Here is a 16108-nt window from a genome sequence, read left to right on the forward strand (position 1 = left end):
CAACTTTTCTGCCAACAACGAACAAATCTTCTCTATTTGACATCGGGAAGTACTACTTGCGCTTGGGGGCTTATAACATAAGAATTGGGGGTTCGATCCCGCTACAAACAAAACGCGGAGAGCTTATTAAGCAGCTATTCTGCCCCAAACAAGACTTTTCTAGTTGACAAAAAACCATTTGTTTGTTTGTTTTCTTAATTTCGCGCAAAGCTACACGAGGATTATCTGCGTTAACCATCTCTAATTTAGCAGTGTAAGACAAGAGGGAAGGCAGCTAGTCATCACCATCCATCGCCAACTCTTGGGCTACTCTTCTACCAACAAATAGTGGTATTGACCGTACGTTATAACGCCCCCACGGCTGAAAGGGCGAGCATGTTTGGTGCGACAGGAATTCGAACCCGCGACCCTCAGATTACGAATCGGGTGCCCTAACCACTTGGCTATGCCGGGCCTCGTTTGTTTGAAGTTAAGCACAAGGCTATGCAAAAGGCTATCTGCGTTTTGTCCACCACGGGCATTGAAACCCGTTTTTTAGCGTTATAAGTCCGCAGACATACCGTTGTGCCATTGAGAGGCACAGAATAAAGATGTGAAAGAATGAAAGAGAAGAAAGAAACATAACCATGAAAACGTACAAGAAGAAACAAGTTAAAACCCAGATATAATCAGACGATGAAATTTAGGTGTTTGGGAGAAGAGAAAATAAACAACAAACTGAAAAAAAATGTGTTAGAAAGGTTTATCTTGTTACATTTTGAATTAACAAAAGAAACACTGGAAAGTTTTCTGACGTCATGATATGAAGATGTGAAACCAGCAGGATATTGGAATTTCGAGCTGTATCAGCTTTCATAGCTCAGCTAGGTCAGTTACACAATGGATTTTTAGATACGGAAACCTTAAGTTTTAAATTGATGCAGTTTGTTGTCCAGGCAACATTAAAAAAAATGTTTCACATCATTTGATGCGCTCTTAGCCAGTCATGCCAAATATTCCATGCTGGGGAATATAATAGAAACAAAACAACTAGCAAGACGTGGCATGACCGACCAAGTGGTGAGGGCGTTCGACTCGAGTCTGCGGGTGTTAACTGACCAAATATATATACTGTCTCGTGGGTTAGTATATATCTTAATTTTACGATCATGTGAATTAACTGATATATTAATTAAACGAATCTATAATAATTCGAGAAAATTGTCTCGTAATTTTCCTTTAAATGAAGTTTTGTCATTTTTGAGAAGTAATGTTTACCTTTATGGGTGTAATTCTATAACTTACTAAAACTTAGTTTACGTATATGTCTATTTACGTCTAGTTTCTGGGGATTTCCAATGTCTGATTTCATGGAATTATAAAATGGATTAGTTAACCAACGTTTGTGTTTCTTCACAATATCATACACATATTGGGGGCTGAAATAAGAAAATCCGGTTTCTTATTTTGAAATATCAATGCTTCACAGACAAACATACATTGAGAACGTAATGCAATGTTCAGTCCTTCGAGCGACTCAGAGATAAGTTTATTGAATTGCAATGCTAAAATCCGAGGTTCGATTCCCCGAAAGGATAGCGTAGGAAGCTTTACACTAAAACAATAAAATAATTGTAATATTAACACTTTTAACACTTTTTTATGTTTCTTTTAATTAAATCTGATAACACTGCACGAGTTTCTAAACATGAATAAAAATAATTTATTACATTACTAAGGAAGAACTCTCTAAATCAGTGGTTCCCAACCTTTTTTATGCCCCGCACCCCTAAAAAATTTTAATATGTTCTCACACCCCTCACAGTAATTATTTATTTATGAATAAAGGTGAAGGTGGTCAAAACAAATGTTATCTCGCACTCCCTGGAACGCTATCTCAAGGGGTGCGAGCACCCCTGGTTGGGAACCACTGTTCTAAATTCATTGATATGATGAAAAGCCAGCAACCTTCACATAATCAATATTTTAGAATTAACTATCCAAAACAGATGGGAATAGGAACTACTTCGGAAAAGACATTTGTGTGTGTGTGTGCTCCTCCTACGAAATTATTTTTCACTCACAAGAAGTCACACGTGCTTTTATACATACGTATTAGTTGATTATTGATTGATTGACTATTTAGAATTAAGCACAAAGCTACACAATGGGTTATCTGTGCTCTGCTCACCACGAATATCGAAACCTGGTTTTTATTTTAGCAGTGCAAGTCCGTAGACATACTACTGTGCCACTAGGGGGCTAATGAGTGTCAGATCCTTGCACGTGGTGCTATGGCTTATTTACAGCTTCTAATTGGTTAGAAAGTTAAATTGTTTTATTACTATCCTTAAAAATAAAACAAAAACTGATCCTTGCATTTTAAAATTGTTGGAATTTCTCAGTCAGGTGAATCTCGTAACTTTTAAATATTTTATTTCTTGCTCCATACCAAAATAACTATATTCGTAAAAACATAACTGCTTATCGCTAACCCTGAACTGGGTGTGGTCTGGTGGCATTTCTACTCAGACTGTAAATCCGAGATGTCATGCTATGCAACTTGTTGCCACAGAAGAGTGCTTTGTATTTTTAGGACTGTGGGTGGGTTGTGACAGTAATTATCATGTGCTGTTATTCGGTTAGTTAAGCGAGCATTTCGAAGTTCAATTACAACAACGCATTGTTTAAAAAAACAACAATAAAGGAATCGAAAGTTTCTGTTCAGAACGATTTTAAAGTATGGAGAGATAAAAATTCACGGATTTGTTTTCCAATGCCGTTAAATATAAGAAAATTTTTGAAAATCTACGTCATCAGCCTTAACACATCTTTATGATCTGAATTTGTGAATATTTTGCATCGGAAATGCTTGTTACCTGTCCACCTCAAAAGCGATCGATTTTCGATGGTATCACACTGTTAAGAAACATAAGAAATTCTCAAAATGATACATATACTTCCATCATGACTTTATATCGGTTGTGGTTATCACGTGACTTGTTTTGTTCATGGAACTACAACAAAAACAATATTTAAAAGATCTTTACATGTTGAAAAATATTCTGATGACGTCAGTGTGGCGAGGAACAAGGATTATCGAAATGTCTTGTTTGTCTGTGTGAACAGATGATTACCAAAGTTAAATAAAAGGTGTGTTTGTGTTTTCTTATGGCAAAGCCACATCGGGTTTTCTGCTGAGTCCACAGAAGAGAATCGAACCCCTGATTTTAGCGTTGTAAATCCCTGGACTTACCGCTCTGCCAGCGGAGGACTTAAATAAAACGACTCCCGACATCTGCGAAAATAACATTTTGTTCTACCTTAGACATAAATAATAACAGTTAAGTTTCTACGAAATATTAAGCGAGACATGAATTTTTGGTCACCTTAAAATTGTTTGAGAAGAATCGTGCAGTCACGTATACATGTTATCGACTGTATGAGAAGAATCGTGCAGTCACGTATGCATGTTAACGACTGTATGAGAAGAATCGTGCAGTCACGTATGCATGTTAACGACTGTATGAGAAAAATCGTGCAGTCGCGTATACATGTTAACGAGTGTATGAAAAGAGTCGTGTAGTCATCTATACATGTTATGGTCTGTATGAGATAAATAGATAAACTAAAGAACGATACACGTTTTTTTACACAATAAATAAAACCTAATTTAGCAGATGATTTTGTTTGTTTGTTTTTGAATTTCGCACAAAGTTACTCGAGAGCTATCTGCGCTAGCCGTCCATAATTTAGCAGTGTAAGACTAGAGGGAAGGCAGCTAGTCATCACCACCCACCGCCAACTCTTGGGCTACTCTTTTACCAACGAAAAGTGGAATTGACCGTCACATTATAACGCCCCCATGGCTGAAAGGGCGAGCATGTTTGGCGCGATGGAGATGCGAACCCGCGACCCTCAGAGTACGAGTCGCACGCCTTAACACGCTTGGCCATGCCGGGCCGTTAGCGGATGAAATAATAGTGACTCAATGCATGTAGTCACCAATAAGCCACGATAATTACAAATAACAGGCATGTAGCTAAGCATTATCATAGATGTAAATAACATAAAAAGGACATAATTATCTTGGTCTTAGCACCAAATCTCCATTTCTTTCTCTCTTTTCTTACTATCCATCTTGTTATTTACCAATAAAATAATCCGAAGAGCTGAATCAAAGTGTGAAAGCTCTCACGTTAGTTCAGAGTTCAATTCAATTTTAGTGAAATCAGGTTACAATATCTCGTCGAAGTAGATTTAATTCTTAAGTTTCATCTTTAAAATAATATAATCAAAACCAACATCAATTTAATAGGCCTGTACGACTATTTCTTTTCTATATTAAACCATTCCAAAAATATAACTAAAATCGACCCTGTTGCTAGTTGCCAGATGGCTTGTCAGTCGAACCACTCTTGATATGCGGTTGCCAATCAGAGACAGTAAACAAACAAAGATAAATCACTTGATGTGACCGAAATAGAATGCTTAGAGTTTCCTATAAATACTGAAAAACAACTGTCCTCCAATAAGCAGAAACAAAAAGAAAATTGATAACAAAATTACTAAAAAAACAACAAAAAACAAGCAGCATTCTGTAGCCATGTGATGAGGGGGAAAGAGGTGGGTTCGTAGTAACAACAGAAAACATTTGTGGGGAAACGGTTCTAGTTTGGTTTGTTTGAATTTTGCCCAAAGTTATAACGCGAAAACTAGCCGTCCCTGATCCAGCACTAAAAGTCTAGATGAAAGGCAGCTAGTTATCTACACCCACTGCCAATTCTCCGGCTACTCTTTTACCAATAAATAGTGGGATTTGCCACCGCTTTATAACGCCCCCACAGCTGAAAAGCGAACATGCTTGGTGGGACGGGGATTCGAACCTGCGATCCTCAGATTACACCTCTCTATAGCAGGCCGTGAGAAAAAGAAGTAAAGATAGACAGCGACAAAAGATCGCGAGCAATGTAACAGTTTGGTCACACACACACAGAGTGACCAATGTAATCACAAGTGTCTAGGACGGGAAAGGTGGAAGGGTCTTATTGTCTACACCATCACGCACGGCACTTGATAATCATGACTTGTCAAAGAATACGTGATCCGTAATTTATTACTCCAGTTTATAATAAATTAATTCATTTAGCTTATATAAGATTATAAATTCATGTCAGTTCTTTGACCACAAAGGTTCAGGACCTAATAAATAAAGAACGTTTAAGAGGGTTACAGAGTTTTTTTGTTTATGAATTTCGCGCAAAGCTATACGGGGCTATCTGCGCTAGCCATCCCTAATTTAGCAGTGTAAGACTAGAGGGAAGGCAGTTGGTCATCACCACCCACCGCTAACTCTTGGGCTACTCTTTTACCAACGAATAGTGTGATTGACCGTCACATTATAACGTCCCCGCGGCTGAAATGGCAAGCATGTTGGGTGTGACGGAAATTCAAACCCTCGACCCTCGGATTACAAATCGAGTGCTTTAACCACCTGGTTATGCCGGGCCTGGTTACATAGATATTATTCTGTTAATACCACCTTTTCTTCTTGACAATAACTGGTGCATGGTGGTACATCTGCATCTCCTCGGCATTTGCCGTTTCGATAGATGCGCTTTCAGTAATGCACGATGAACAAATTTAGCTATTTTATCATGCAATGCAAATCAACCAATAGCCAGATGTCTTCCAATTCTGCGAAATGTCTATAGTTTAGTCTTATCAGTTACTTTGAGTCTTTGGAATTACTAACCAGACATACGTCATGTGACACATGGGCTAAACGATCAAAAAAGGGAGCCTAGGTCCATACATCGCTGTCCAAACATAGATCTGCTAATTCAGGGTGTTCGTCACCTACAAGGCTATTTTTTAATTTAATAGTAAAATTGAATATCATTTCCACAGTTGAAAAACGCATATTTCAGATGAAACCTTGGGCCTTTTGGTCCACGTTCCGGCACATTAACTAGTAGGCCACACACGAGAAATCGTTATTAATACCTTAGCGATATAATACATTACATTATGCTACTTTACTGGGGTATATCTATTTAACATGTGTCATTCATTGTGGTTTCCGTTAGTTCAGATATTTAGACATACCATATATTCATAGTAGGTTCACATATCTTACGTTCACAATTTACGTCGGGCCTGGCGGTTAGGGTGCTCGACTAACAATCTGAGGGTCGCGGGTTCAAATCCATGTCTCACCGAATATGATGTCTCTTTAAACCGTGAAGCATTATAATGTGACGGTCAGTCCCATTATTTGTTGGTAAAAGAGTAGCCCGAGAGCTGGCAGTGGGTGGTAATGACTAGCTGTCTTCCCTCTAGTTTATCACTGCTAAATTAGGGACGACTTGCGCAGATAGCACTCGTGTAGCTTTGCACGGAATTCAAAACAAGCCATACCAAATAACTTAAGTCCGTCTAAATATTCAACTTCTAATTACGTTTTCCTTCGTAATTCGAGCATGTTATTACACGATTGGTTAACATTAAAGAAAACAAATGTCATAATTATATGACATTTTAAAGAGCTGCAAACGACTAAACAAAAATAAAAGCAGGTTAAGCTGAAGACGATTTCTAGTTTATTTTAATTAAAGTTGCAATATCCATACCAGTCATCTTAAAATACATTTTCACTTCAAGTGGGTTTCTTATCATCCCGAATTATTGTTTTTGTTTGTTTGTTTTTAATTTCGCGCAAACTACACGAGGGCTATCTGTGCTAGCCGTCCCTAATTTAGCAACGTTAGATTAGAAGACAACTAGTCATCACCACCCACTGCAAACTCTTGGGTTACTCTTTTCCCAACGAATAGCAAGATTGACCGTAACATTATAACGCCCCCACGGCTGAAAGGGCAAGCATGTTTGGTGTGATGGGGGTTCGAACCCGCGACCTTCCGATTACGAGTCGAGCGTCCCTAGACGCCTAGCCATGCTGGGTGGCCCACATCAGTTGAAATAACTGGATTCATTCAGTACTTAAGTATTTACATTGAAGAGTAATACGATTGACGCACACCAACGTGCATGATAATATTACCACCTGGTGACAATGTGGTAGTCTTACAGAGCTTAATCATATGTTAGGTTTATATCGGCTACCTCGACAATTATTTGCTAGTTATACCAGTATGTTACCTAGACCGATTTATTTTTATACAAGTATAGTAAGACAACATTCGAAGCAAAATCATCTAGGATTTCATGCATTGAGTTAGCTTTCTTGTGGACATGATGTAGTCGGTCCTATCTTGCTTCAACTGTCGTGTCTGACAAGGTGTTAGCTTTCTACTAAAATGGTCATTCCAGATAACTTATGCTTGCCTGGTTAGTTTTTTGTATTTTCCTTCACCTGGTGTACAGGCCATACATACCCAAGTGAAGAGTCAGTGGAAAGGTTTGAAACACGTTTCCGTAACAAGGATGTTTATCTACCTTAAAGTGCATTATGAGAACAAAATCTGACATAGATAGTGTATGTATAATGGGATATCACACTAGGACCCTGGTCCGATCGCGATATCAACACATTCACTTCTGTACGTCTATTTTTTCACCTTCCTACTCTAGTTACAATTTTTTAAAACCTGATCAAAAGAATCGCCAAATCTTGAGGATAATAGTGTTCAATATAAGTGAACACATTTAAAACACTATGTGTAAATGTTTTATAATTTGTTATACGTCAGTGTTTTTCTCAATAACCTTCCTTGCGGTTAACCATTTAAACTGTCATCCTGAAAGAAAAAACATTTCCTTTCGAACCTCCCGGTCTGGTAAGTTGGATGTTTCACATGTGAATAGTATTCAAAATGTGTTCCTTAAAAGGTCTATAAGTATACTGCCACTATGGTATATGCTCCCTGTTTTCGGATATTATAATCCAAAAGTAAATAAACTGTGAAGAAATAAATTGTAGTAAATTAGTTCTAAGCCTACTTTACATTGGATTCTGTGCTATTTCTCTATTGCTTCTAATAACGAAAATATATTGGCAAGCCATGTTTTTCGCGGATAAAACTACCCTTCATATGATTGATGTATTTATATATATATATATGAAGCACGTGATACATTCTGCTTGTAAATGATGAACGTGTGGTGCTCTCTTGTGGTGATTTAAATCAACTTGAGTGTATGAAACGTCTCTTTTTCACGACGTATTTTTCTGTACAAAATTCACACAAAAAAAACACACACGAATGAACATATAGTTTCATATCCTAATAAACTGGTACAGCTTGGTGTATAAAAATGTTATCTTCCTATTTACACGGCGGTAAGTTTGAAGGCATACAACACTAAAAACTGAGCTTCGATACACGTGGTGGGCACATCATAGGTAGCCCATTATGTAACGTTCGGCTTAATACCACACTATTGATGTTGAAACTTTGTACATGTTTTCAGTACATAAAGTTTTGCTTCTGCTCCCACCTCTATCGGGAAATTAGAAAACTTTTATATCCGAATATATGAAAAATTGCGCTTTTATCTAATATTTATCTAATAAGAGAATGGAAATTTTTGAACTTCTATGAAACGTTATATATTTATTCTAAGAGTGAAATAAAGAAGAATATATAAGTCCACACTATATTTATCATACCTAGTGCCGACGAGACCTTTCGCTCATACCAAAGCTCTCTCCCTCTCACTCTCTCTCACACACACACACATGCATATATATAAACATACCATTTTTTCTCGAACAAACAGGGTTTGGGCGAGAACTTCTTTTGAGCAGCTTGCACTGTAGGTCCTTCGTAACAGTCGCGAAATTCTTCCTCCTGTGGGTTTGGAAGAGGAGGCAGATCCAGTCGCTCCCTCTAGTGGTTTGTCATCATCATCGAGTTTGTAGGTTCTGTCACGTTTGTTGCGCATTGCACATGAACAGTTAGTATGAAAATCCAAAGAAGACCCATGCTCACTATAACTGGTCAGTTGGTCAGTGCTTAGGCTTCCAGAAATTCGCAGCTTTCTTCCTGCCCAATGATGGTCCCTGCGAGTCGCGATTTCCGAATTCTTAACACTAATTTGAGCGCTTTCTAGACTCGTGGAGCACTTCTGTCTGAACTCGAAAGCCAGTCCACAACTATTATAGGATGGTGTATTTCCCATACTGTCTGATGGCCATGATGGACTGCTACTCTCATCCTCGGCGCTTTCCTCACACTCAAGGATTCTGTTATCTCTGTAGTCCGGTTCGGGTTTACGGCGCACAGATTTTACGCCATCTCGCGAAAGAAGTCCTAAAGCTATATGTTCATCCGCACGATCACGCATGTACAGTTCCATTGCAGCTAAGTCCCATCGTTTAACACAGTCTTCCCTGTCCTCCACTAAAACACCCTAAAATTGTAAAACAACGTCCATTTAAATCCAACAGAACAGAAAAGAAGCACATCGTTTAGAATTACATTTTCTAGAATCCAATAATTCTCTCTAAAATTGAAAAACGAAAAACAACATTAATTTAAATCCATTAGTATAGAAACAGACACACGCCCGCTATTATTACATTGCAGGTTTTTCCATCATGTTCTTAAGGACCAATTTATGATGTAGAACATATAAAATTGGCTTTTTAAAAGCCAATTGAAGGGCCTGTTTGTTTGTATGTTTTTTTTAATTTCGTGCAAAACTACACAAGGGTTATCTATGCTACCCGGCCCTAATTCAGAAGCGTAAGACTAGAGGAAAGACAGCTAGTCATCACCAACCGCCGTAAACTCTTGGACTACTCTTTTACCAACGAATAGAGGGATTAAACGTCACGTTATGACGTTCTCACGGCTGAAACGTTTGCTTTGTTTTGAATTTCGCGCAAAGCTGCACGAGAGATATCTGCGTAGCCGTCCCTAATTTAGCAGAATAAGACTAGAGGGAAGGCAGCTAATCATCACCACCCACCGCCAATTCTTGGACTATACCTTTACCTACGAATAGTGGGATTGACCGTAACATTATAAGGCCCCTACGGCTGAAAGGGCGAACATCTTTGGTGTGACAGGGATTTGCACCCGCGACCCCAAGATTACGAGTCGAATGCTAGATAATTATAGAGCAAATTGGAGTTAGCTTACATTACCATAAAATATATTGATGATTTTTTACACAGTATTAGCGAAAGGAGATTTTGAAACGATGGATTTCAATGCTGGCATAACAAAGGTACTTGTGTCATTTATATATCGTGCAACGATTAGCATTCTTGCACTGACTTCAGTTGTGAGAGAATAACATGCGCATTAACAGTTAACACAGTGTTAAATTAAATTATATGTGTATGTTGTTCAAAATAACACACAAAAGGAAGTTTACACAAATACATGAAAGATATTTCATTTTGTAAGCAAAATTCGCTAAAATAAGCTGTTATCCAAGAACACGTGTTTTACGATGCTTGTAGATAATTAAGCCTAGCTTAGAATGAACGTAAATTGTGTTTCTCTAGCAACATAACTGAACTGTATTTTGGTTTTGTATCAAAGAATTTATCAACGAACTAAACATCTCAGAAAAACTATAAAGTTTTATGTGTGTGTGTGTATATATATATATATATATTATATATATATAACAACTTATCTAAGAACACACCGGAAAACCATCCTATATTTACATAATACGCATGCGCTTTTACGAAGAAGAGTCCATATTAATTGGTAGAAGTGGGATTTCTGCCAAACCAAGGAAGAAGAAAAAAAAAACTATACAAAAACTCAGAAAGACCAAATTTGATGCTCTATCTCTTTTGGCAACGACCTTCAGCCAAGTTAAAGAAAGTTAACAGCGACAAATTTGTTTGTTCGTTATTACGCATAATTTAAATAATAGACTATCTGTCCTGTGTCCTCGAAGAGTGTCGTCACGTGATGTTTAGCGTTGTAAGTCCTTAGACCTACCACTCAGCCACCTAGTGGAGAGAAAATAAAACATAAAATAGAATAAAGTGCTATCTTTCTGTTTCGCATTTCACTAGTAATTGAATCTGAATGATATTTCTTCTGTTTTCCAACAGTGAATCTCGTTGTTGTTGTTTATTATGTATATGCATATTCTCCGAGTTACCTTTTTTGAGACAGTAATCATTTCGGGGCATTGGGGCATGATGTTGGTAACTAGCACAGCAGGTCAATGTTACATTACAGATTTAAATAGATAAGTAGAGGTAGAACATAGCTTCATTTACTTGTAAGTCAGAATCTGACGTGATTTTTTTACTTAAACATACGTTTCCAAACACAAGTGGCACACTTTGAAAATAGATAAGACCAATTTTTTTGTGTGTGTGCAAATAAAAATGTTATATACACAGTTAGCTGCAATTCATTGGTTGTTCTGAAACAGTTTGACAAAAATAATATATTAACATCGCTCAATTAATTAAGTCAAAACATTAAATATATATAGGGTAAATTACTTTAATGTACTAACCATACAATTTCACAACACACACACACATACATATACATATATATATACGAGCATACCCTTTTTAATCTACGCCTCAAACTCCAATATATATGGGCTACATACCTCTGTAAATCTAAGCCTAAACTTCCTCACGTTTAAGTTTTCTTCTTTTACCTGGTCCGGCATGGTCAGGTGAGTTAAGGCGTACGACTCGTACTCTGAGAGTCGCGGATTCGAATCCCTATCGCACCAAACATACTCGCTCTTTCAGCCGTGGGGGCGTTACAAGTGACGGTCAGTCCCACTATTCGTTGGTAAAAGAGTAACCAAATAGTTGGCGGTGGGTGGTGATGACTAGCTGCCTTCCCTCTTACACTGCTAAATTAGGGGCAGCTAGCACAGACAGCCCTCGTGTAACTTTGTGGGAAATTGAAAACAAATCAAACTATGCCTTGACCTCTACTGCTCTGCAAGGTTCAGATTAAAGCGTCTCTCAATCGTATATTTAAAGCATCGAAGAACTATTTCTGTCAGCTAAAGTGTATTTTCTTCTACTGTCTAAAAAATAGAATATTCAATTTTGTGGATTTATTCAAAGATTTAAAAATCGGGCCTGTGTACAATCTTCAATCCAGACACTTCCGATTTTTTTTTTCGTGATTTTGTCTGCCAATGATATTTGTCTTTGCTTCCGACCTCAACACTTTTCAACATCAGAGAAATAGCCATACCATATCTTGATGCCACTTTGAGAAGAAACAAGTTTTTAATGAAACACCATTGCTTAACTACAGCTTATCACAGGACAGTTAAAATGTTGTTCAATCACTAAGTAACCAATCAGTACTGTCTGTTTCATTGACTACTGTATTATCAGTATTTAAATATAGGGGCGCCAAAATCATTTCATAATTTTCTATTTAGGTAAAACTGATGAGAAACTAAAGATGGCTCTATCTTACCCCTAAATAGAATCATCCACAAATTGTTTTGCCCAAAATAAACAAAAGATACTGATTTTCACCAGTATAATTATATTTCTCACTGCAATTTCTTCTTCCAGCGTCCCTTACTGGGCCAGCTGTAAGTTTACGTTAAAATTAGGGAGTTCCAGTACTCGTAGAGGATGGACTGCATTGCATAGTGCCTATTGTGTCGTTTTGTGCTCACGCAAATATTACATTACACCTATACCCCCTGTTCACAATATAACAAGTATCAGATATATATTTTATATCGCTAATCTGGTTTGTCTTCTAGTCTTAACATAAAAAAATAAACTGTCTGCAAATAGCATAAAAACAACGTGGCGGGACAATTTTGATATGGCTATTATTAGTAGATTGCGGGCACACAAATATCTAGGCAACTGTTACCAACAGAGGTCGCTAGAGTAGAAGATGGTCAAATCTAAAGTTTGCATACTTCACAAATGATTCGATAATTTTCTTGCAAATCTTATAAGCAATTCTAAAGTGGAATAAAACTTCTGGACCAAACTTCTGGGAAATTACTTCTTATTTTAACTTAAATATTGTTAGGACTTTAAAATACAAACGCGAAAATGAAAAACAAAAAACAAAAAATGGACATCCCTGTTCATCTCAGAATATATTCATTATGACTGATGCACGTCTGTAAAACTTGGTATTTACCATACCTTAGTAATTAGAAGAGTTTGCTTTTATTTCGCGCAAAGTTTCACGAGGGCTATTATTTAAAGAAAAAAAAAAAAAGGCGTTATGTTAAAATATTTGTTAGGCTTACGTACACTGATGATAAACGTAAGCAAATACATACAATAATAAAACTAGCAAAGTTTTATATCAAGTCTCCAAGATGAGTTTTAAACCCAAGACAGATCGTTGCTCTTATCAGTGAAAAATAGCGTTTAACATTACAATGTATTCCCCTTATTTTTATATCGCGCAAAAATGTAACATACTGTGTCGTTTAATTCTATAAACTAACAGTTATGGATTTAAATTAATGAGCTTTAATTAAATAAAACACGGAGTAGGGGGTAAATAACTCGCCTTAAATGTTACGTTAGTGCACAACGTTTACGAGTGGACTTTATGGTGTGTTTTCTTACAGCAAATCCACATCGGGCGATCTTCTGAGTTCACCGAGAGGAATCGAAACCCTGATTTTAGCATTGTAAATCCGTAGACTTACCGCTGTAACAGCGGAGGACGGACTTTATGGTATGACTACCCGGATGTTTGAGACTTTATACATGGTAAGACGGACATTGAACCCCGGATTTTAGCAGTATAAGAATTCAAAATTACTGTTGACCCAATGGGGGACTCCTGTTTGATAGATAGGTATGTGGACCAGGTGTAAATAGTTTGTTTGTTGTTAGGTTTGGTTTGAATTTCGCACAAAGCTACACGAGGGTTATCTGCGCTAACCATCTCTAATTTAGCAGTGTAAGATTAGAGGGAAGGCAACTAATCATCGTCACCCACCACCAGCTCTTGGGCTACTCCTTTACCAACGAATAGTGGGATTGACCGTCACATTATAATGCCCCCACGATTGAAAGGTCGAGCATGTTTGGTGCTACGGGGATTCGAACCCGCGACCCTCGGAATACGAGTCGAGTGCTTTAACCACCTGAATGTGTTGCTTGTTGTAAAGCACAATGCCACACAATGGGCTATCTGTGGTGTACCCATCACAATTGGATGGGGCGTAAAGTTGAAAAGCGTCGTTTCAGTACAGTAAACTTTTCGAATAGCGGTAGAACCGCAAACGAAAACTCTGTATAATTACAACTAGCGATGATTATAAATATTTTAAAACTACACACATGCTATTAAAATATTAAATTTGAAAATCGTTGAGTTCTGTCAATGGAAGGACTGTGCCTTATACATCACTGGAGTGTATAAATTACTTACAGTGCTGTATTCACAAAATTTTGCAACGACTCTGTGATTTAGCAAATTTCAGACGGCTAACTTGGATACCTTCAAGAGTATTTATATTTAATGTCGGAGCTAGCGGAAAGGTCGGGGGGAGCGGGCTCTCCCGAAATGTTCTTGCCCCCAAAATTAATATTGTCCATTAATCTAATTGTTCCTCACCAAAGTAAAGAAAGACCGTAGGCTGGACATTTTAGGTTATTCTCAAATAAGAAGTTTCATACACGTAAATCTTGAGATAAGTCCCCAAAACTGTATAACAATATTATTACTTTTCTGTAGATGGCTTTTATATTTAAAAAAAAATGCAATATCATTAGTCACCAGTTATTTCGAATTTTACACTTTTAAATATAATAATATTAATAATATTGTTATACAGTTTTGGGACTTATCTCAAGATTTATGTTAATGGTACTTATGGCTATTCAGTGGTACTGAGTTGACAGACAGGTTTTATTAGTAATACGTCACTAAAATACTAGTAATAAGCACAGTTCTCGTTACAGGCCCATTACAGGTTTCCATAATATACTGTATTCATACCTTAATTGTTGTATGTCACTGAATTAAGTTATTATTAGACTTATCGTTATTTTAATATCAGATACACATTTCTATTGGATGACTTGATTCGCCAAAACAGAAGTCATACACTTTAAGACGAGATAATTTTTGTATAAATTACAACAAGACTACTAATGTCCAACATATATTAAGATAATAGTTTTAAAATTTTGCTCGGATTTTATTTTCCAATTATTTGCCCTCCCTCCATTATAAATTAGTATGGTTTACGACGCTAAATATCAGGTTTTGATACTCGCGATGGTCTCAGCACCAATAAATTGTTGTTTAGCGATGATTAGTTCTCAGTTATACTCATTCTCGAACAGTGAAAGTTACAAAATACATGCTCGACCTCTCAGTCGCGGGGGCGTTATAATGTACGATCAATCCCACTATTCGTTGGTAAAAGAATAGCCCAAGAGTTGGCGGTGGGTGGTGATAACTAGCTGCCTTCCCTCTAATCTTCCACTGCTATATTAGGGACAGCTAGCACAGATAGCCCTCGGGTAGATTTGCGCGAAATTTTAAAACAAACAAACAAAGCAACTTTGCGCAAATATTCGAAACTATTCAGAGCTTTTTTTCTTTGTTTGTAAGACGTCAATACAAACAATACATAATTGAGCAGAAAACAAACAAACAAACACATTTCCTACACTTTTTGGAAAAATTCTAATGTTGGTATTATTGGTAAGAATAAGTAATACCAAGGTAATGCTACTAAACTTTATTTGGTGTACAATGAATTAACTTATCAATCAATTCTATCCTGAGTCCTCTCTCAGCCTATTCAGGAAACTTGGGACCATAGGACCTTGACAGCCTTTTCGGTCCTTTTGATCTTCTGAGTTTACAAACTGACAGATTGAGATGTGGTTACTTAGAGAAATATTTTTTTTTTATTGGTGTCGCACAGAAGGGTTATGTTTTCAAGCAGATGACCCACTAATTTCGAGGTTTTCTTCGAAACTCAAGAACGAATATCCATCCAAGTTAAAAATATCATTTGGAGAGACCAAAGTAAAGTCCTACTGAGTGGAGAAATAACAGAGACAGAGTTTTATTTGTGTCGGTAAAAACAAAAATAACTATAAATATATTTACTCCATATCCTTTGAAATAAGTTTGTTTCATTTTTGAATTTCGCGCAAAGCTACACGAGAACTATCTGCGCTATTCGTCTC

The 16108-nt window shown here is 37.1% G+C and overlaps 1 protein-coding gene across 2 annotated transcripts in view; it reads right to left on the bottom strand.

Moving 5' to 3' along the window:
- Nucleotides 1–16108, bottom strand: part of LOC143243788 (uncharacterized) — a 91911-nt gene that overhangs the window by 20214 nt on the left and 55589 nt on the right. For both annotated transcript variants that reach the window (XM_076487448.1, XM_076487449.1), the window contains exon 2: nt 8701–9354. In XM_076487448.1, coding sequence (XP_076343563.1) covers nt 8701–9354 — 654 coding nt within the window. The remainder of the gene's footprint in view (nt 1–8700; nt 9355–16108) is intronic.

Source organism: Tachypleus tridentatus, chromosome 2 (genome assembly GCF_004210375.1).
Source record: "Tachypleus tridentatus isolate NWPU-2018 chromosome 2, ASM421037v1, whole genome shotgun sequence".
Classification (NCBI taxonomy): Eukaryota; Metazoa; Arthropoda; class Merostomata; order Xiphosura; family Limulidae; genus Tachypleus; species Tachypleus tridentatus.